Here is a 21393-nt window from a genome sequence, read left to right as displayed (position 1 = left end):
AAAACATACACAGAGATGCCATGCTCATAAACCAGATTTCAGTTATACAAATCCTATTAAAAGCATTGTTTCAATGTTTTAATCAAAAGACTATAATCAGTGAATTGCTTTAAGAGACAAAACAAACAAACCCAGGTAGAAATATTTATCATTGTGGATCTTATATTTTATTGTATACAAAAATAATAAAAGTTCTCATTTATACTAATTAAAACCAGAAAAATAAAAAAAATGTATGCTCATGAAAAGCTGTTTTTTGGGGGGGGGTTAGTGGCAATTATATTATCACCTATTTATAGGCCTTTTTACCAGCACAGCATGTGTGCATTTGCATAATGCTGACAGCTTTATCAACTCTTCCTATTTTGTTCATTGCTAGAGTGGAAAATGTGGTGAGAAGCAGCTTCCCTATTCTGACAGGCTACAGTCACAGTCAACACTTTACTTATCTGGCAGAAGTTAAGAACAGCCACGCAGCAGCACTATATGACAGGGCTGTACTATAAACATGCTAGTAAAGTCAATTATTAAAGGCTGAGTTAAAGACAGCAAATGTATGGATATATTGAACGCTCGTAAACTGGCTCATTTGGAAATTAGTTCGAATAATGGGTAATATGCCGGCGATACTGAAGTCTAGAGAGGACTTCGTACAGACTACGACCACTGCCAATCTTCCATCAAGCGGTAAGACAATTAATAATTGATACAAAGTGCTATACGAAAATAGTTGAGCTTATACATAAAGTTTGAGCTTCTAATAAAAATTTAACTACTGACATGATGTAGACAATTTACCCCAACATTAAGTGTACAAATATATATAGTAGGGTTATTGATTTTCTGGTATATCTGGTGTAGCACATGTGCATGATAAATTATATGCATGATAAATTATGTTACTATTTTGGAGTAAAAATATAAAAAAAATTATATGTGATGTTTCAGTTCAAAAAATGAATAAACAAACACTACTGCATAGTGACAATAACCCAACTAGTAAATAAACTGTCATATTGTATCCAAAACAAACAACGCATTATGAATTATGATAAGCTCCCTCAACTGTAAATGACATAGCAGAACATATAACATAACATATAACATAACATACATATTTATATTTAGTATAAAATTTCATTGTTTTCACTGATTTGTTCTATCTGTGTTTCTTTGTAACAGTAAGTGAAAAGGAGCCAGCAGTGGTGTTGAGTGACTATCCTCCCCCTGAAATTTGCGAGCCCCTGTTCAGGACAGGAGACTGGCTGAGACTCGTTTCTGAGTGAGTGCTCTCACGTTTATCTTCCACATCTTTCACAACTGTTCATGTGTTAAGGAACGCCCTGCAAAATAGAAAGCTGCAGTGCGTTTCATTACCATGTTCTTAACCCTTGTGCGTGCTTGTAGACATTTTTGTCTTTTGTTGTTTTTTTTTTTTTTTTAATAATTTTGTCTGTGTTAATGCAAATAACACACATTTTACAAAAGGCTTGTATTTTTTTGGAATTTTAATATTTCACCCTCATTTGCTTTCATAAATCTATTTTAAACTAGGTACACAAAATAGCTACACTCAGGACCTTAAGGACAAAAATGTCCCCACTGAAACCCCCCCCCTTTTAATCCCCATGAGGTTTAAGCATAAAATCCCGCATTCGGTGTTAATAGGCTTTTATTTTGTTGACAAGGTTTCAAAACATTCAATTTTTATCTTAAAAAAATCTGAAACGTGAAGTATTTTGTCAGGTTTACTCTCTGGGGAAAATACATGCTTTTCCCTTTTTCTGATTCTGCTGTATTATAGAGTGCTGCAGACCAGATGAATAAATGATGCAGCTATAATTGTGTGGGTGTGTGTGTATGAATATCAGAGTTGTGGTTTGTATGTGTGAACAGTAAAAGAGCAGTGAAAGAAAGAAATGATATTGTACTGGAAATCACAAATCCCACCAAATGTGTACGAATCAAAGAAGGTTACTGAGCTTTGAAGATTTTTGCATTATGTAAAGAAACCGGTGTTTAAAGGGTTAAAATTCTGAAAATGAATGAATGTTTGGTAATTATGATCGGAACTGATGCTGGTAAAAAAAATCAAAGTCAGTGAAAGTGGAAAAAAATATGAATATATAATATTTTTATGACAGATATTTGGACATGGACATTTTTGTCCTTTATGGACCTTAGTAGTAGTTATTTATTTATTATTTTAAATCTGACACAGCATAAAAAATATGAATGCATCAAAATTAATGTTGTTGTTAACCATTGACATATCAAAGACTGTAATAATCAAAGAAAAAAATATTGCTTAGCATTTAGTATATGGAAAATAACGACTATTTTTCTTTTTTTCATAAAAAAAACATACGTGGCATTATGTAAACAAACTGCCATTTAAAGGGGTACAATTCTGAAAGTGAATGAATGTTGGGTAATTATGATTAGAATTGATACTGGTAAAAAATCGACATCAGTGAAAGTGGAAAAAAATATGAATACATTTTTTTATGACAGTTTTTGGAAAAAATTTAATTGAGGCACAAGGGTTAAAACAGTGTGCAGATGTCGCTTTGTCTATAGGCACATTCTTTATAATTTTATGCTCTATTTAAATATTGGAGGATAATAGTTAAATAATTGGCAACTTTTAGTCTGAAAGAAACACAAATAATTGTTTTAGACTTTAAATTTTCTATAATATATATTGTTACAATTTAAGATACTACACTGATACATGTTGAATAATGTGCTTTATTTAATATGGTCTTACTGACTCGATTTTGCATATGTTTTTTCTGATGTAAAACTTTTCACACATCATTCTACAGAGAGTTCTTTTACATAGAATAATTCAGGTTTATAATATTGTTTTTTTTTTTAGGGACACATTGCTCAAGAGTGAAAGATGTTTTTAAGCATAAACTTAGATACAATCGTGGTTCTCTGACATTCGTTTTAACTGAACATGAGTGCAGTCTGTACCATGCACTATTGGCATAGAAAAGTGTGATTGGTTCAACTTGATTACTTGATTACATAATTGATTACTTTCCGTTGTACTCTATTTAGATTAAATGTTGCAGGCCTTGTGTATTTGCAGAGACAACCCGTTTGCTAAACAATGCATAAAATCAGTTACAAAAGTAAACAGTTGATGTAGGCTGGCGATGAGTTGGTCCAAATATAATTACTAATAATTATCATTTAATATAAGCTAATTTTGCATAAATACTAAGCCATAATTAGTTAGATGGGACTTTAAAGGTTAGCTAGCTAGATCTTTCTGAAGTATTCAAATCGTTGTTGACAGAAAGCTTGTGTTATGTGGATTGTTCAGTGAAGACTAATGCTTGATACTGCTTACCACATCAGTTATGCAGGAAGTTTATCCATCTCATTTGACAGCTGATTTCACTTCATTTTTCATTTCCTTCCATTTATTTCCATATCATATGTTTGTTGACGGACCTTAATTATGTAAATTTAATTCGGGTTTCCTTATTTTTTTTTCCATCTGTTGGTTGTTGTCATTTTTTTAATGACATTTACTACGTATGTAAAAGCATAGTAAAGCAAAGCCTTTCTGTGGAGTTATTCTTGGAACATTTCCTAATTCCCAAAGCGGATATCTTATGGAAGCTGGCATAACTGGAGCCTTTGCTGTTCATTGCAGTCATAGGCATGTATTTTAAGAGGCTTCACATTTAAATTTTAGAAAAACAAAATCTGTTTTATTAGTCAATTCTTTGTATTCACATGACCCTGAGGATGGACAGCAGATTTCGCAACATTCTGTTATTAATATTCAGGACTATTTCGAGGAGGGGTAATGAGAACGGATAGGACTTTCTTTTTAGTTCCTCTATTTGTTTTGTGTTTCTAATAATAGAAAATGTTTTGAAATGGAGATTTCAGTCCATTCAGAAAGCCACGACATTCATTCTCCCTCTCTGTCCTTCTTTTCCCAGAGAGGGCTACTGGGTGAAGGTTTACTCTCTCCAGACAAGAGAAGAAAACTACATCCCACGCTGTCATGTAGCTAAGGTTTACCATGGGTGAGTGAACTTTATTGAATTGTGTCGATGAATGAATTAGACACTAGTTAACATCAGTTCTTTTAATTTACAACATGTCAAATAAGTGCATAACCCTACAGGATCCATTATATAAAACTAGCTTTTAGATTTTTATCATTTTTATCTCTTGATAGTAGAATAAAATACCAATTAGTCATATAAGTTATTCTCAAATAATTTGTTATTTTTTTGTTCTTGTTTTCACTTTAGATTTAACAATGAGTAGATTTCTATTTGTCTGTTTTTACTTTATTAAACTTATTTTGATGTATTCTTTATTATTGGGTCTAAGATTATTTTATTTCAATTTATGCATGCATTACTATATCTTAGAGTATTCGTTTATTTTCCTCTCTAATGTTTTTGCTGCCACTTCCTTAATAAACAATTAATGAAAATAAATACATAAAAACTATAGTGTAGGCTAAATACTAACGCTTCCTGCCTGCTGTATTCAGGTGGTTGTTTGAAGGTGTTGCACGACAAAAAGCCGAAGAGCTGCTTCAGCTGCCTGGGAACAGAGTCGGGTCTTTTATGGTCAGAGAGAGCAGAAGAGGTGAAGGGATTTTACTTGGTGAAGTGTCTTTAGCTTGTTATTTAAGTTTCTGAGCATGTATAGTGAATTGTTTGGTTTGGTCCTGCAGGTGTGTATAGCTTGTCTGTGCGCCAAAGAGCTATAGTGCATTACCGGATACGCCGTCTGCCAAACAACTGGTACTTCATTTCTCCACGGCTAACGTTCCAGTGCCTAGAGGACCTGGTCAACCACTACTCTGGTAATGCTGACAAAATAATAAAATCATTGAGAGAACTAATGTAAAATCCTGTAGTTGCATTTTAATGAATAGGAAATTTGATCTGGATGTTTTTTTTCTCTCTCACACACAGACATAGCAGATGGTCTGTGTTGTATACTCACTGGTCCTTGCCTGGCAGCCCCTGACCCAGCACGCATCTCTCAGTCTGCTCCTATACTGAGACCTCACAGCATTAACTGGACGACAGTGGACAGGTACATGACTCACTTTGAACATTAGCTAAGCTGGGCTGTTGTAGGAAAGTGCAAATAATGGCAAATGGCTTTACTTACTTTATTTCTCACTTGAGCTATGGACAAATGAGAGTCATCATTTACAAATAACTCATTATGTAAACAGTATAGGTTGTTCTCTCACCCAGCTTCAAAGCCACCTGTGGTTAATCAGTGAACTAGTCATATGACAACCAATCTTTGCTAAAATACATGCAAGACAGTTTTTGCTAATTGTGCTAATGTATTAATCCCTCCCCAGAATGGAGCTTGACCAGCAGAATACCACTGGCGCCTCTGCACAACGGGAATCTTACATCAGTGCTGGACTGCAGGACAGTGTATCATCCTATCTCTCTCTGGCAGGAGTGGAAGAGAAAAATAGGCATAGCAGGAAGAGGAAGAAGTGGAGATCTATCAACACATTTTCAAGTCGACGTATGTACAGTGCGGTTACAGAGGAAGAGGACAACGAGGAGGACTATTAAACAAAAAGAACAAAACAATCATAAGTAAAATCTATACGCCAAATAGACACATCTAAGGAATACGTTTCTTTTCTTTCTATAGTTTAGGAGGACAACTTGACATTGTCGCTCAAACAAATGAAGTATTTTGCTCAAACTGTTGCACCATTTTCACACAGTTTCCCACCGTCTGCTCCTTATTACCAAAGATGGACAAAGAATATTTATTCTTGTACTTTGTCCTTTATCCTTTATCTTGTGTACCAGCCACTCATTATTCACGCACTTACCATAAGCAAAGCCTGGTGGAACAGAGATGAGGAAGAGGATGAGGCCAGATGAAGGCTGGCGATGTCGGCACCATTTCTGTCTGCTCCCACTGTCACTCTTGTGGGGTCTCCTCCGAAAAGAGCGATGTTCTCCTGTACCCACCCCAGTGCCGCTGCCTGGTCCTGCAGCCCATAGTTCTCAGAAAGAGTACTGGAACCTGTAAACATGAAGCTATGTGAACTAAAAGGCTGTGAATGAGTTTTTACAATCCACAATCCAGTCATCTGTAACTAATGGATACCATAGTTAACAATAGAAGTCAAAATCTGTGTTATTACACCATAAGAGTCCACACTAAAATTTGCACCTAAAGCGTAGTATTCTTCAAAGATTAGAAAGTTAGTGTTGTCTGGAACAGACTAGCTTCTTACTATGTAATTAAATAAATATGATAAAAAAATAAAGCTATATAGTAAAAACAATGTGTATCTGTATGTTGCCGGAGTGTATAGTGCCTGTGCTAAGGAATCCGAAAGCAGCCACTCTGAAGTTTGCGATCACAACGATGATGTTTCCTACAGCAGCGAGGTAAGAGCCATCTAGTAAGCTGGAGTCAGCATTATGGAAGAACACTAGGACTGAAGTAGGCTGCTTCTGTAACATAAACACACACACACACAAAATCAATATTGCACTACAGAAGGCAGAAATAAGAGTTTATGGGCACACTATTTACACAGTATATGTGCATTAAACAATGTTGTATTTTTGTGTGTGTGTGTGCGAGAGAGAGAGAGAAAGAGAGAGAAAGAGAGAGAGCGAGAGAGAGCGAGAGAGAAAGAGAGAGAAAGAGAGAGAGAGAGAGAGAGAGAGAGAGAGAGAAGCTCATCAGGACCTACCACACTGCTGGGTACAAATATGTTGAGGTAGAGACAGTCCTCACTGGAGCTGGATTTATCAGTGTCACCAGGCTGAAGACAAGAGGGCCTGAAACATATCCAAGATTTAAACCCAAATATCCATACAATAAGCAATTGCAAATCAGCACAGAACAGGACTGTAATCAGAATTGGCAACTTAAGTCCAAAAGTGCTTAAGTTGATTTTCCGGATGCACCATTCAGATTATGCAAATCACATAGTTCACGCCTCAGAAACTGCCACATTTTTTCTTGAGTAGAGGTGTACAGAGAAGAGACCACCTTGCCTTTAAGCATGAAAAATTTGGGGAAGAGAAAATGCAGAAGAAAGAAGCAGTTTTTTTTTCTTTGCTGGCAAAACAATGATATAAAAGCAAGTGAGGATTTAAAAGTTGCAGTGTTTGCATTATATTTTTAGCTCTTGCGTTGACATATATATTAATAGCACTGGATTTTACTTCAGAGTTATAAAATCATAATGTTCGCATGGGATTTTATCCTATTTTTGCCATGCTTATAATTAGCTCATTTGAGATGTCATGTTTATAAAATAATGCCAATGTTCTAGTTCATTCGAGGTGCTCTCCTGCAAAAGAAAATATGCAGACGGTTTGACCAATGTTACAGTTACAGCTCACATTAAGTGTAGTTCATAATTTTATCCATAAAAATGTCGTTCTTTGAGATGCACAATGTTTCCAATTAAGATGCTGTCTCCTCCGATGTGCATGCTCAAATTCCCTGCAACTGTCTGAAGAGCGCTTAAGTCTGTAATTATGTTTGAGACCTTCATACTGATGTGAACAATTACAGTATTAACCCCCCACTATGTGCATGTAACTCAACTCTGAATACAGCATGTGGAAACAGAAGTAAAACACACACCGAGCAAAAGTGGCATTCCAGGTTCCTGTCCAATCAGCTGGCTTCGGGGGCCTGAAACGCATTTCACCAGTTGGTGGACTTGCGTAAGGAACACCCAGGAAATAAGTCACACTCTTGCCGTCAGTCTCAATCAGCTTCATCTCGTTTTTACCAAGGAGTATTCCATGGCCAGGGATGGACACCGAGGTTAGCTGTTGCCTCAACACTTAAACAAAAATATTCCATAGCAGTAACATTAGACAGTGATGTTATTTTATAAGAATATTACAGAGAGGAACGGGTCAGAACGATGATTCTGACTGTAAATTGAGATCCCTGTAATTTACATTTATGACATTTGGCAGATGCTCTTATCCAGAGTGACTTACATTCATCTCATTTATACAACTAAGCAGTTGACCATTAAGGGCCTTTGTCAAGCGCCCAGCAGTGGCAGCTTGGCAGTGGTGGGATTTGAACTCATGAAGTTCCTATCAGAAAACCATCTTAACCACTGAGCTACCACTGCCCTGTAATGTCTGTTTATATATATATTTTTAAAAAGCAATATTTTCTGGATATATCCAGTATAGGATGACCGTAGCGTTGCCTATTCTTTACTGTTATTATCCAAATTTCCCTGAACATTAGACTCACCGGTTCTTAAGTAGACATATTCGGCAGGTTCCTTAATGAGGAGGACACAGTGCTGACCACTGGAGCTTGGTAGGCAGATATGAGTGTCTGGGTACATCACACACCTCACTGCTGACTCTCTCCTGGCCACTGACACAGCTGAACAGGAGTCATTTTCCTCACAGGCTACAGACACACACACACACACACACACACACACACACACACACACATATCTATAGATATCCTTCACTGATGACCAGAGTTGTCTGTATGTGTGTGATGAGAGGAAGTCTCACCAGCCAGACACCAGTTATGGACTTTATCCAGGTCATCAGCAATATCTCTGCTGATATGAACTATGTCGAATGCAGAGATAGACGAGTCCACCACGACATATGAGGCATCCAGTACTCTCCAGTTTTTCAAATTAACTGTGAATAATAATCTGCATTCATATATTTCCATAGTATACACAACATGCATTACAGTAGTATATCTGCATTTACTACAAATACACAAGTGTATTTTGACAGGCTATGAGTAATCACATTTACATATATTGCTGGTTTAATATTGTATCAGGATATGTGTGTGTGATTATCTACATTATAAAGTTATTTCTACTGCACAAGTCATAGAAATGTCAATTGACCATTTGTATATCCCAAACAAAACATCTGACTTTAAACCAATCTATAATTTATTAGCACTGCAGATTACCTATACAGAAAATAGACGCTTATTTGAAGTGTAACTTATATGTAGTTACTGTACAGTGCTTTGACATGTTCACCCAATAAAATGAACTGGAATGTACTTGACCATACCTACAATGTAATGGCACAGGAGGGTATTTATTCTCCTGGAGTAGAGAACATGTGAGCGTTGTATAAATACTATTAATTATGTGATTAATTAGGCACGAAGATTGATACGCATGTGTATTTACATGATAAGATACAAATACTCATGTCATCCTTCCATAATGCACACACTGATAGTAATTACATTATAGCCGTGTGTATAGTTTATGTGGATCTAAACAGTTAGAGACACTTGTCATAAATCGGGACTCTGTTATTCTTAACTGATGGAGATCAGCTGCAGCTGCAGTGTATGACATAAAGATATCTATCTATATTTATGCTAGCATAAACATGGCCATTAACAAAACTAATTGTACTACTGGTGAGTAATATTCATTTCACTTAATAAAATCCCATGATACAAGTTTATAGTAATGGGAGAACAGGGCATTGTAATGTATAATACATCGTGCACTTGTGTTTAACAAATGATAATTTTTACCAAACGTGTAGTTTTGAACTATTCAAATAAAAATGCATGAGTTCCTTACCAACTTTTGAGGGAGAGCGAAGTTTGAACAAAGGACAAATACCAGGGCTTTTTGTCCACTGATTCACTAGAAACACAGAGGTTTAGTAATGTACACAATGTTAGCAGAGAGCAGAATCTGTTTGTCTGTTCTACAGTTAAACTTCAGAATAATAATAATATAAACGTTCTGAGCCAACATACTACTTTAGATGCATTTATATTCTTGCTTTGTAGGAGTATGTAACAAGCATATACAACCAAACACACACACGTCTGCAAACATTCACATTTCTGGAGTAAAGAACACATACATACCTGGCTTCTCATACCAGCCAAAGGGGTAGACTTCAGTCTGGACTTTAGATGGAGAGCAGTCCTGCACTCTCCACTTAGTTCTTTCATTTTCCCCACATGTCTGAATCCCCAGACTATTCAGAGTCAGACACTGAACAGCTGAGCCAAGAAAGAGAGAGAGAAAGAAATAAAGAGATGTACTTAGCTATAGTCCGTCCATTAGCAACATGCTGTATGCATTAATAGCATGGGACAAAACAGTGTAAAAGCTGCAGCATGCTCATACCAGATGCTTCAGTGTCTTGTACATAGCCAATTCCCCTACAGCAAGGATCCTCATCGCAGCGCCTCTCACATTCAAAAAACCTGATCAAAGCAGTGACATAAAAAAAATAACATTAACCATAAACCATGAAACATTCATACAGAGGCTTTTGATTGCTGGTGGTGATTATAACTATCCATCCATCCATCCATTTTCTGTCCCACTTATCCTACACAGGGTCGCAGGAAGCCTGGAGTCTATCCCAGGGTACTCAGGACACAAGGAGGGGAACACCACAATCACACACACACTCCCACACCCACACCCATTCACACACTACAGACAATTTAGAGATGCCAATCAGCCTACAGGACATGTCTTTGGACTGGGAGCAGAAACCGGAGTACCCGGAGGAAACCCCCGAAGCACGGGGGAAACATGCAAACTCCACACACGCAGCGTAGAGGCGGGAATCAAACCCCCAACCCTGGAGGTTGGACCATTAAGCCACCATGTCCCCCTGATAATAACTAATGCAATGGAAATCTATTTCAGAATTATTAGACAAATGAGGACAAGTAAGATCATATCAGTGTGGTTTTCAAGGGACAATGTTCCTGATGGTGAGCGTTGTTAATCAGAAACCTTGCCAGAGATAAAGTCATATTTATGTCTTACTTACCCTTCAGTGATGGACTTGTTGAGCGTACCAACACGGTAGCGCACAGAATAAGACACCATCTTTCTAAAAGGTACACGGCTGTAAAAGCTTTTCACGCTGCCAGTTAGATTGACTGGAAAGAGAGGAAGTGAGAATCAGCTTTATTTGTCTAAGTTTGTACTTGTCTAAATAAAGCATCAGATTGCAATTTAAAAAAGAATTTTATGATGTATGGTTATTAGATGCATTAAATACCGCAGATGGTTTTCTGATTCATAAATTCAATAAAGGAGAGTTCAGCAATTAGTTCAGAAATTAATTCAGCTAATCAGAGTGAATTTTAAAAAAGTTGCATGCCAGAGCGATATTCACTGTAGTTTATATGATCTTATGAGAAGTTTGTGTGTGCAAATAGCACTAGAATTGCTGTAGATGGAATAGTGCTTACGGCCACATAATCAGTGTCAGTCCTAGACTGGAAACTATTTGACCATTTTACCATTAAATATTCAGTTGACTGATATTCTGGAGCTCTATGTCAAGAGAAATATGTAAATAAGACAAGTTTCTAACTTAATGATTACAGGGGAAATATATATATAATGTCTATGTTTATGATCTTGATATTAAGCCATAGCATAGAATAGACACTAGGCGATACCACACAGAATAGCCTGAAGAAGACAATCTACAGTGCAGATGCCATAAATCAGGTCTGTTACCACATGGCCTCAATATGCTTGGTGCTTGAAAGCACTCCACATGTGAAGGAAATCTCTACTACTGTGTGGTCGCCAGTAAAACATTACATAATACTTATTTTTCTCCTTGGAGAAAAAATAAAGACATCCCACAAATGCAAGGGAACAATTATGGACCAGGAAGAAGCCTAACCATATGATAGAGTTAACTTATAGCTATACCAAAACTTAAACAAAAACGAAAGAAAGAAAAAAATATATATACACTGCACATGGCAACAATGAATATACTGGTAATGGATTTGCAGTATGCTTGAAAATCCCTGCAATGAAGCCCTGTCTATACATTATTAAAGGTAAAGTTGTTCCTGAAATGACATTGTAACAAACCCTGGCATTTCATAAAATCATTATGAAATGATTTCAGTGATTGTTTTTTTTTAATTATTATTCCATGTTTTTCATCTGAAACATTGTAGATGCAAGAGAGAGAATTAGGTCTACCACGGCTTAGCTTTAAACTAAATGCAATATGAGGGGTTAATTAATCAGGTTTGACGGAGACTGATGCTCTGACTTAAATTCTAAAAGGAACCAAACTCACTGACTTTCCAACGTCCAACTTACAGCAAAACTGGTGTAAGGTTCATACGGTTCCTCAATTGCTGAACTGCTTTAAAAATTTGCTTTCAGTTGCTATAAATACATTTCTTGACCTCTGGTGAATTTATGTGAATTGAATTTATTGAGCGAAAGTTCAAACTGATATATGCATGTTGTAAGGTTAATCTGCAACACAGACTGCTACAATGTGTCACCTTGAGATCAAGCAAGAATTCTCTCAATACACTCACAGACTGTTATATTCACAGATAAATTCATTGTGTATATAAAACAGGATTATTCCTGGGGAACTGAGGAATACAATTGGTGTATACTAGTGCACATTTAAATGTAATATTCTTCGTTTTTTTGTATCTATAATCAAAAGGGGCTTTTCTTAAATAATTTGTCTTTGAGAAGGTTTCCCAAATAAATATTGTACTTTAATGGCTTTGCCAAGATAAAGTAAGCTAAAAGAAATTTTGTTTAAACATCAGCCCAGAAACACTCGCTGCTGCCAGACATAATCTTCAGCTCCTTGCATTCACCAGGGCTCATTAGTACAGGCTGTCCATGCATTTAGAACTCAGATGACATTGCATGATCAGCTCTCTCAGTTCACTTACAGCGAGGCCTGGAGCAAGACAGACACAGCTGTATAAACCTAGGAGTTATTTAAATGCTGGGACAGTTGCTAAGATCAACAGGCACCAAAACAAGCTAATAAGTATACAGAAAAGATAGGTCTCATGTGGCTTCTGCCAAAACAGAGCAGTGGGAAGAATTAATATCAGATCCATGTGAAAAAATGAAAGATTCTGATTGAAGTTAAACACAGTGGGAAAGGGTACTTTAAAGGGTGCTGTTTAAATAACATACATCAGACTTGCGGCCATTTCTACAGAGAGGAGCAGCACTGATGTAGTGTAGCTTATTGATCTAGTGTTGATCAGTACAGCAGGTCAGAGTGTCTTGAGCTCACCCTTCTTCTGGTAGGCGGTCTGGGGGTCCTGTGGCAGTACCAGACTGCAGGCTTGTCTCAGAGGCTTATCATATGCTCCACAGACTCGTGTGTCAGGATACAGCATGCATGTAAAATACAGTGGGCATTCATCTCGAAGGTCTGCCACATGACAAAACTCCTCCTCTATACAGTCTGCAGTGTATACAGCCATAGAAAACAGACACACAACACACATAGTATAATCTCAGAAATAAAGGTACCAAACTTTTCCTTGTTGCTGTGGTGGTACCATCAAGGGGACATCTTTGTACCTTTAGTAATATGTATATACCTTTAAAACTAATCTAAGGTACATAATTATACCTGAAATTGCACTGAAGTACCTTCAATTTATTTGAAAAGATCATTTAAGGTACAACACATGCCCATCTCATATAAAATAGTGTAGCCTTGATGGTACCACATCAGCGACAAGGAAAAGTATTATTTAACCACATTAAGTAAGGTTTCTAGCTTACGTTTGAGACACCAGAGCTGGGCCTTTGCTGCAGTGAACTGGTGTTTGAAGACCCAGTACTGCTGGCTTGGTGTTTCTTTCTTTGCATCAATCTTAATTTCATTGGTATCAAGCACCTCAAAATTCTGCTTCACTGAGTCTACAAGGTCATATAAAAACACCTTGTTAATCAAAGACTATGACAAAACTAAACATATTTACCACTGTCTTTCTTCATTTATTTAAAAAGAAAAAATAGGGCACTGTAAAATACAGTAATAATGCCACCCATGCCCGGTCAGTCATATTGATGTCAACTTGCTTAAAAGTTCAGCTAAAGTACAAGTGTCTTAGAACATTTCATACCAGACAGAGTGGGTCTGGAAACTTCTAGAAGTGCTGATTCTCCACAGGCTCCCTCAGTCTTTGGTCGTGTGCTCATATCTGACTCTGCAGACAAAAACATGGCTGTTGTACCACTAAAGCAAACATGACAGTAAGCTGTGCTGTTCAAGATTTACATGATTCTGTCGACTCAAGCGTCTCTAGTGTGTACTGTGTTATATAGATTAAAGCAGTAAGTATGATGTAGGTATGTTGGGTCTGTACCTGTCCAGAGGTAGACCTGCTGGAAGCTGATGATAGTGGCTTGGTAATCAGTTTTGTTTTTGCTTGATGCTGGCAAGGCTGAATCAGCTGGAAGCATGACAACAGTCCTACTCAACTAAATGCAATACATATCTTATAAGTACAAAAAGGTTCTGCAGGATAATCTTAGGATGGTCAATGGTTCTAATTTGTTAAAGGGTCTCCACCTGTAAAAGGCAAAGTCCTATAAGGGTTTCCATCAAAGAAACAATCTCTTTGTGATAGATTTTTTTAAACAGTTTTTTTTTTTAAAGCGTTTAGACTAACAACAATTAAAACTAAAAGAAAAAAAAAACTCAAACCCAAAATCCACATATTTCCTCAAAGTTTTTACATTTACAGATTCTGCAGTGAGCTTCAAGTGTCTTACTGATGATGAAATTCTGTCCACCAAATTCAAAGGTAAAACGTTTCTGCTGTTTGTTATATTTGAATCCAGCTCCACAGGTTCGTCTGGATGAAACTACGCCGCTTACGTCCCAGTCCTCCTCATTGCACTGCAGCACATCAGGAAAACTCAGCAGACCGCACATCACCGATCCTGCCAATCCCAACACAAAAAGACACACTCCTTCAACTCTTTACCTATATTAGAGGGGAAGTTCACCTTATTTCACATTTGAGCAGTTCTAAATAGTTATTTGGCAATTTCTAGTCCCCTCAGAGATTTTTTACGTCAACTGCTTAAATAATTTGTTAAAAGTAATAAAAATAAAGCCAGCTCTAACTCCCACTGGACTCCAATCAATTGCAAAATCCATATTACACACATTGTACACACATGCATCAGCTGATACAGATAAAAACAGCCATCGTTTGCACAAGGCTCTGTCTGTCAATGGAAACAAATTGAAATGAACACCGATTTGTGCTCTCGATGGAGCATTTCCACAGCCTACAACAATGCCCCTCATGTTGCTATTACAGAGTGAGATAACCAGCTACTGTAACCAAAACAAAATTGGCTTTGAGCACGTTCCGCTGATGCAATTTCCCTTTTTGAAACCAATCAAAACTGGAGCAGTTTGTCCAGCCTTTGTCCAAACCACAAACCACGAAGAAGAGAATAGACATCAAATCATGACAGGAATACGTTGACCACCGTCTTTGTCTTTTATGTCTTTAATAAAATATATATATTGAGGAAGTTGATATCAACAACTGAATTAGCATATTTAGAGCCTAGAAATTCATCTAATTATAATTGATGAAGAAAAAAACAAAAGAAATGTCTGATGAGACTAGAAATTGGCGAATAAATATTTAGAACTGCTCAAATGTGAAATAAGAACTTTCCCTTTAAGAAAAATATCTTTCATATATAAATATGTATTTTATATGTTTTATCTGTGAGGGAAAATTGTTTTTAAGGACCTTGTTAAGAGTTTAACAGTGACTTTCTGGCAGCTATAAGACATGATGGTTACTAACAAAATGTGTTGAATTTAGAGGTAAAACCACTACTGACCTCCAGTGAGGACATTCTTGTTGAGAATGAAGCCATCGCAGCAGCTCTCCTGACTGCAGGTGTCCACACAGAAGTGGTGTACATCATCTAGAGATGCCCTGGGTGCTTCAAATACAACAGTGCGATATACTCCAGAATTCACTTTGTGAAAACGCAGTCTCTTAAAGCTTTTCCTGCCAGCGATATTGAATTCATGTCCTTTGGTGTGGAAAAAAAAAGAGACTGGGGTAAGCAAGAGAAAAAAGAGGTTCTTGATATGCATCACATTTTGGGCAGGACCATCTAAAAAGAACATGTTCACTATTTTAGTCTTCTTCAAGTTAATCAAGAAGGGTGTACCTTATTGCTTTATATGCAGAAGTACTGGCATGAAGAAATGTGAGCTAGTGGACTGGATTCTCTAGATCTAGACTTCATTTTAGCAAATGTATAACTTACTAAGCATAAACAGAGTGCCAGTAAGCTGAGTACTTTTTTTCTCTTTGCAAACAGTTATGATTCAAGGCAACATTACAAAACACTGTTCATTTAGCTACGAATAATATGGCCCAGTTTATAGATATGGTCACATGCTGCACCATGCCATAAAGAATCTATATGCTTTATTATTATATTTATTAGGCAAATATTAAATGATCTAGAACAACTGCCCATATCCCATATCATACCTTTCTTTCTAAGCACTATGAGATTGGGCTTGTCTCCAACCTTGACTTTCAACAAGCAGCTCAGTGCTTGGAATGTATCAGCTGCTTCATTTCCCAGAAACCCTTTTCTCTGCAATGCCAAATGAAACAAAGTCAATTCAGATTACTGAACTTGCATCTGATGTTACCCATCACAGTAAAAGAGTCACTCAAGAATGTTTGTCAAAAGGAAAAAAGTCATGTTGACATATTGCATTTAGCCATTTTTTGTGACTGTTGATGATCAGTCAGTCATTTGGTTCCAGATGTTTCATTTAAAGCTGCATTAAGTAACTATTTAGTAAAAAAAATAAAACAAATAAACAAGTAGGATAGAATAATTAGCAAGCAGGATAGAATTATTGTAATTATAAAATATTAATAAAATAAACAAATAGGATCGAATAATTTTAATCATAATAGTCTGAAAGCTTACAGAAATGTTTTAAGAGAAGAATCTCCTGATCCTGAAGTAGGAAAGTCCCATGTACTTTAATAGTTTTTCCAGTGAAAGCACAAAACATGTAATAGAGGCACTGATAATACTGAAGTCGATGTGCAGGTTAAATGTTTGCAGTGTGTTCAGTGTAGAGATATGTTTGATTTGAGTGCCTCTGTGTGAAAGAGCCAGATATAATGCAGAGAAATGCATCACTATTAGTGAGAATGATGTGTACTTATTACTTCCTGAGAGGTCTTGCATTCAACATTAGTTGTCTGTGTGCTGTAGAAGTCACAGAAGGTTTGTGTTCCCTCATTGAAAACAGCAACATACTGGCACGAGTCATCTTTTGCACAATCTAGAGAGAGGAAAGTAAAAAATAAAAGGTCTTTTTAGGTTGCCGTAATAGTTATTAAGTGTTTAGAATGTTAGTGGGTGATTTATGTATTTTGGTGCAATCAAGAGTTCAAGCTTCTGGAACGAATTAAAATTGTGATAAACAGGTAGTTAGTGCGTAATTGCTCTCATAATAACAGCACTTGAAAATGCCACTGTTGTAATAAAAATAGGCTGTATGTTTTATCGCTAAATGAACTCCTACACCCACACCTGCACCCCCACTTCACACTCACACTCACCAAGCACACATTTTCTAATCTGAGTTTCCAGTGGCTGTGAGGAGGGAATAGATTGCAGCACCACAGCATCCACAGAATCCAGCAACAGTGATGACACTGTAACAGCCTTGAATTTCTCCAAAGCTGCTCATATAGACAGACACACACATACACATCTACTTAATTAGTTATATTTACACATAAAAGGGAATGTATTTTCATCAAAGATATTTGGGATATTTAATTTACTGATAAATTTAGTTCATTATAAGTTACATTTATATAGCGCTTTTCTAGACACTCAAAGTGCTTTACGTAGTATTGGGGGGAATCTCCTCAACCACCACTAGTGTGTAGCATCCACCTGGATGATGTGACGGCAGCCATAGCACGCCAGAACGCCCACCATACACCAGCTATTAGTGGAGAGGAGAGAGTGATGTAGCCAATTCAGAGATGGAGATTATTAAGGGGTCCAATGGGGGAATTTCGCCAGGATACCCGGGTTATACTTTTACGATAAGTGCCCTGGGATTTTTAATGACCACAGAAAGTCAGGACCTCAATTTAACGTCTCATCCGAAAGACAGTGCTGTTTTTACAGTATAGTGTCCCCATCGCTATACTGGGGCATTAGGCCCCACACAGACCACAGGGTGAACACCCCCTACTGGCCTCAATAATACCATTTCCAGCAGCAACCTTAGTTTTCCCCAGGAGGTCTCTCATACAGGTACTGGCCAGGTTCTACCCTGCTTAACTTCAGTGGGAAACCAGTCAAGAACTACAGGGAGATATGGCTCTGGCACATATACATTCCTTCATTTGAGATTAATGACATGACATACATCATTACCTTTGCATTGCTCTGCAGTGACTGGCTCATCTGCAGATGTCCAGGACAGTTCTTCCCCTTCTACAGTGACACAAAGCCACTTGCCAGACAAGAAGTGCTTTTGGGCTGACAGGAAGTCCCCTTTTTCAGTACAACTGAGGTTCCTCTGCTGACACTCTGAAACACCTTTGCACCCGAGATAAAAATGCAATAGAAAATCAGATCATTCAGTACGTTTACATGGACAACAATAATCCACTCTTAACCCGATTAAGACGATACTCTGATTAAGAAACTACCATGTAAACAGCAATTTTTTATTACCTTAATCCGATTAAGGTCATACTTGAAGTAAACACAAATTGAATTAAGGCATGTGGAGTACTCCTGTTTTAGTCGCATTATCGATGTGCATTACAGACATGTAAACACCTTAATCACATTATTAATGTTGTGTGAGAGTTTTCACCGCATTTTGCGCAGGACACGATCACACACGGTAGTGCTCAACCGCTTTACTGCAAATAAGAGAGAGCGGCTGCGTCCCAAACCACGTACTTGCCTACTATAGGCCTATAGAAGATGAAATACGTGTATCTCGGCTACTATAGAGTAGGTAAGAACACTGTTTGGGATGCAGCCCACAGCTTCAAGCAGTCGTCTATTCGCACGTATAGCACGACAAATAATTAACCGCACTTGAAGCGTTCGTAAAAATGTAAAATAAAAACATCCAAAACTGTATACGGTACCATAACGAAGATAAACTGTATGTTGATACGTGAAATTCTGGAGGGAACGTCGAATGGCGTGGCGCGGTGACGTAATGACGTGTGCTGTTAATTGCTCTATGTTCTATAACATGTAAAACATGAACATGAAAGGAGTATTCTAAAAGCGACTCATATAAACAGCTTAATCACAATATTGTCTTATTCAGAATAAGGTCAATAGTTAGATTACTGCTGTCCATGTAAACTTAGTGTGTGTCACTAAAAGACAAATGTCTGAACAACCATGCCTAACAACCATGAGTTGGATCCGATTAATTCTACATCGTCACAAATAATGGGTCTAACTATCACTTACAGTGTGAAGGGCTGAAGGCACCTAGTGCTGCTGTGGAGGTTCCTGAGGTACAGGGGAAACATAGGTCCTTCCCTGCTTCAGACTGATATGAGCCATGTGGACATGCAATACATCTACCTCCACTGGAGAATGAGCCAGCTGGACATCGCACTGAAAGAGACAGAGGATGTGTGAAATTTAAAAAGACACACTACTAGTAACCACAGAGTAAACTACAAACCCAGCTAGAAAGGTCTTCCGAGGCATTTACACACCCATATAAAAACAAAACCTGTTAAATATATAAAAACTGGACCAGATCACTACTTTCCCATTCATTATCCAAAGCAGGCCTATGATTAACAGAGAAACAGGCAGTAGAGTCAGCTTACCACACCCAGAGGAGTCTGGGAGCAGCCGAAAGCCTGCAGAGCAGTTGAAAGAGGCAGGCGAGGAGAAGGCTGTAGTGCTCTCCGAGACGAAGATTGACTGGTACGACTTGTTTCTGATCAATGCCATCACCCCATCCCGCTTCATCTGACTGCTGAGCACAGTGTCTAAACAGAGACACACATTGATGTTAGCCTAGATTCATTAGGGCTTAAAATATGTATAGCTTTAATTTTAGTGTTTCCGGTTGGAAAACCGTATAGAGAAGCCTGAAATGAGGACGTTACCAAGATCCATTGCATGGCATTATTGCAAATAACAATTTTTCCAAGACATCTTTGAAATTATATAATCATTGACTATAAACACATTTTTTTATTACAACCTACATCTGTATCCTGTGTTTATATGTTTCTGTAAAGCTGCTTTGAGACAATGTCCATTGTTAAAAGTGCTATACAAATAAAATTGAATTGAACTGAATTGAATGGAAATTGAAAATTTGAAATGTTAATTTTAAAAAGTGATTCAGTGATACATGCTGTGCATCAATTGCAGTTGCTTTTACCGATGTCGTGGAGATCAGGCAGGACGTTGACTGGCAGATCAGAGAGGCGAACTTTAAAAGTGATGTAAGCAGTGAGGTTTTGCCGGCTCAAGCACTCCAAGAAGACAGACGACTCATCACAAATTGATCCGTACTGACCAGGAGATAGCTAAGCCACAAACAAGCACAAAAAATATATGTTTCAGAAACTGGACAGCTGCAGCAGAGCTCAAAGTGGATGGATATAGGTGAGTAGGATACCTGTAAGCTGCAGAGTCCTGCTGCTCTCAGGTTAAACAGAAGAGAAGCGTGCAGCAGAGAACGCTGAACAACGCAGCTTTGCTGATCCTCTGCCAGAGACAGGTACAACACTGTGGATACCTGCACAGTCTGCAGAGGCTGAGCTCCTGAGAAACACACACACATTTTCACACCAATGCATTCTTGGCGTTTGTAAGTATAAACAAAATGTGACACTTGCATCTTTACATAGATTATGCTTATGAGTGTGTGCAAATTTTACTTTGGCAGGAGTAGACCAGAGGAGCTTCACTCAACCAGGTCCTGGTCACTGGATCACACAAGAATGTTTCTGCAGGCAGGGCATTAATATAACCTTGGTCACAAAAAATCTCACAGCGCTGCCTCTGTTTCCCAGCCACACTCTCATTGTCACACAGAATAGCACCATGGGATATAGAGACACCGAAGACGAGAGGACACTGAGGAGCTAACACAAAACATAGAGAAATAACCATTTTACAGATGCTTGTAAAAAAAACAAAAAAAACAACTTCACTAATATTCAAAGTAAGTGGGCTAAAAAGAGAAGTGGAAACTGCGTACTGTCACACGAAGATGATTTCACTAAGCGGGGACTGCGGGTGGAGGGGATCTCCCGGCCAGTTTCAGAAACACACCAGCAATAAACCTCATCACACTGCTGAAGTTTGAACATCTTACCATCTTCCACACACTCTGGCTCATAGCCAATACCTGCCTCTCGCTCAGACGCCAGCTTCTTCTGAAGAGCACACCAACTGGGACCTGTATAGCCACACACAACGCACAACCCATCACCAACAAATAGAAAAGAAAAGAAAGA

General features: G+C 37.7%; 2 protein-coding genes across 2 annotated transcripts in view; one reads left to right on the top strand and one right to left on the bottom strand.

The window, feature by feature from the left end:
• Window positions 1–21393, bottom strand: part of tg (thyroglobulin) — a 42604-nt gene that overhangs the window by 9328 nt on the left and 11883 nt on the right. The window contains exons 16-41 of the mRNA XM_053647672.1: window positions 21135–21335; window positions 20812–21018; window positions 20550–20695; window positions 20310–20457; window positions 19744–19908; window positions 19373–19522; window positions 18305–18469; window positions 17470–17592; window positions 17074–17189; window positions 16372–16480; window positions 15704–15901; window positions 14606–14776; window positions 14197–14283; window positions 13954–14037; window positions 13610–13747; window positions 13110–13283; window positions 10845–10956; window positions 10184–10263; window positions 9919–10056; window positions 9623–9688; window positions 8562–8696; window positions 8284–8448; window positions 7648–7852; window positions 6743–6830; window positions 6359–6497; window positions 5864–6060 (exon numbers count right to left, since the gene is read on the bottom strand). Of these exons, the coding sequence (XP_053503647.1) occupies window positions 5864–6060; window positions 6359–6497; window positions 6743–6830; window positions 7648–7852; window positions 8284–8448; window positions 8562–8696; window positions 9623–9688; window positions 9919–10056; window positions 10184–10263; window positions 10845–10956; window positions 13110–13283; window positions 13610–13747; window positions 13954–14037; window positions 14197–14283; window positions 14606–14776; window positions 15704–15901; window positions 16372–16480; window positions 17074–17189; window positions 17470–17592; window positions 18305–18469; window positions 19373–19522; window positions 19744–19908; window positions 20310–20457; window positions 20550–20695; window positions 20812–21018; window positions 21135–21335 (3707 nt within the window). The remainder of the gene's footprint in view (window positions 1–5863; window positions 6061–6358; window positions 6498–6742; window positions 6831–7647; window positions 7853–8283; window positions 8449–8561; window positions 8697–9622; window positions 9689–9918; window positions 10057–10183; window positions 10264–10844; window positions 10957–13109; window positions 13284–13609; window positions 13748–13953; window positions 14038–14196; window positions 14284–14605; window positions 14777–15703; window positions 15902–16371; window positions 16481–17073; window positions 17190–17469; window positions 17593–18304; window positions 18470–19372; window positions 19523–19743; window positions 19909–20309; window positions 20458–20549; window positions 20696–20811; window positions 21019–21134; window positions 21336–21393) is intronic.
• Window positions 7–7639, top strand: LOC128609919 (src-like-adapter). Its single transcript, XM_053628829.1, has 7 exons — window positions 7–687; window positions 1183–1282; window positions 3969–4055; window positions 4535–4632; window positions 4721–4852; window positions 4965–5088; window positions 5369–7639. The coding sequence occupies exons 1-7, from the start codon at window positions 609–611 to the stop codon at window positions 5592–5594; spliced, it is 846 nt and encodes a 281-aa protein (XP_053484804.1). The 5' UTR covers window positions 7–608; the 3' UTR covers window positions 5595–7639.

Source organism: Ictalurus furcatus, chromosome 1 (genome assembly GCF_023375685.1).
Source record: "Ictalurus furcatus strain D&B chromosome 1, Billie_1.0, whole genome shotgun sequence".
NCBI lineage: Eukaryota > Metazoa > Chordata > Actinopteri > Siluriformes > Ictaluridae > Ictalurus > Ictalurus furcatus.
Note: the sequence above shows the minus strand (reverse complement) of the source record. Positions and strands in the feature narration are given on the sequence as shown.

What these genes read in the sequence shown, in the direction of transcription:
- LOC128609919 (XM_053628829.1), top strand. Translation starts at nt 609, where the DNA reads ATGGGTAATATGCCGGCGATACTGAAGTCTAGAGAGGACTTCGTACAG. An exon ending in TGGCTGAGACTCGTTTCTGA is followed by an intron (nt 1,283 to 3,968) that starts GTGAGTGCTCTC and finishes TTCTTTTCCCAG; the next exon opens with AGAGGGCTACTGGGTGAAGG. An exon ending in AACTGGACGACAGTGGACAG is followed by an intron (nt 5,089 to 5,368) that starts GTACATGACTCA and finishes ATCCCTCCCCAG; the next exon opens with AATGGAGCTTGACCAGCAGA.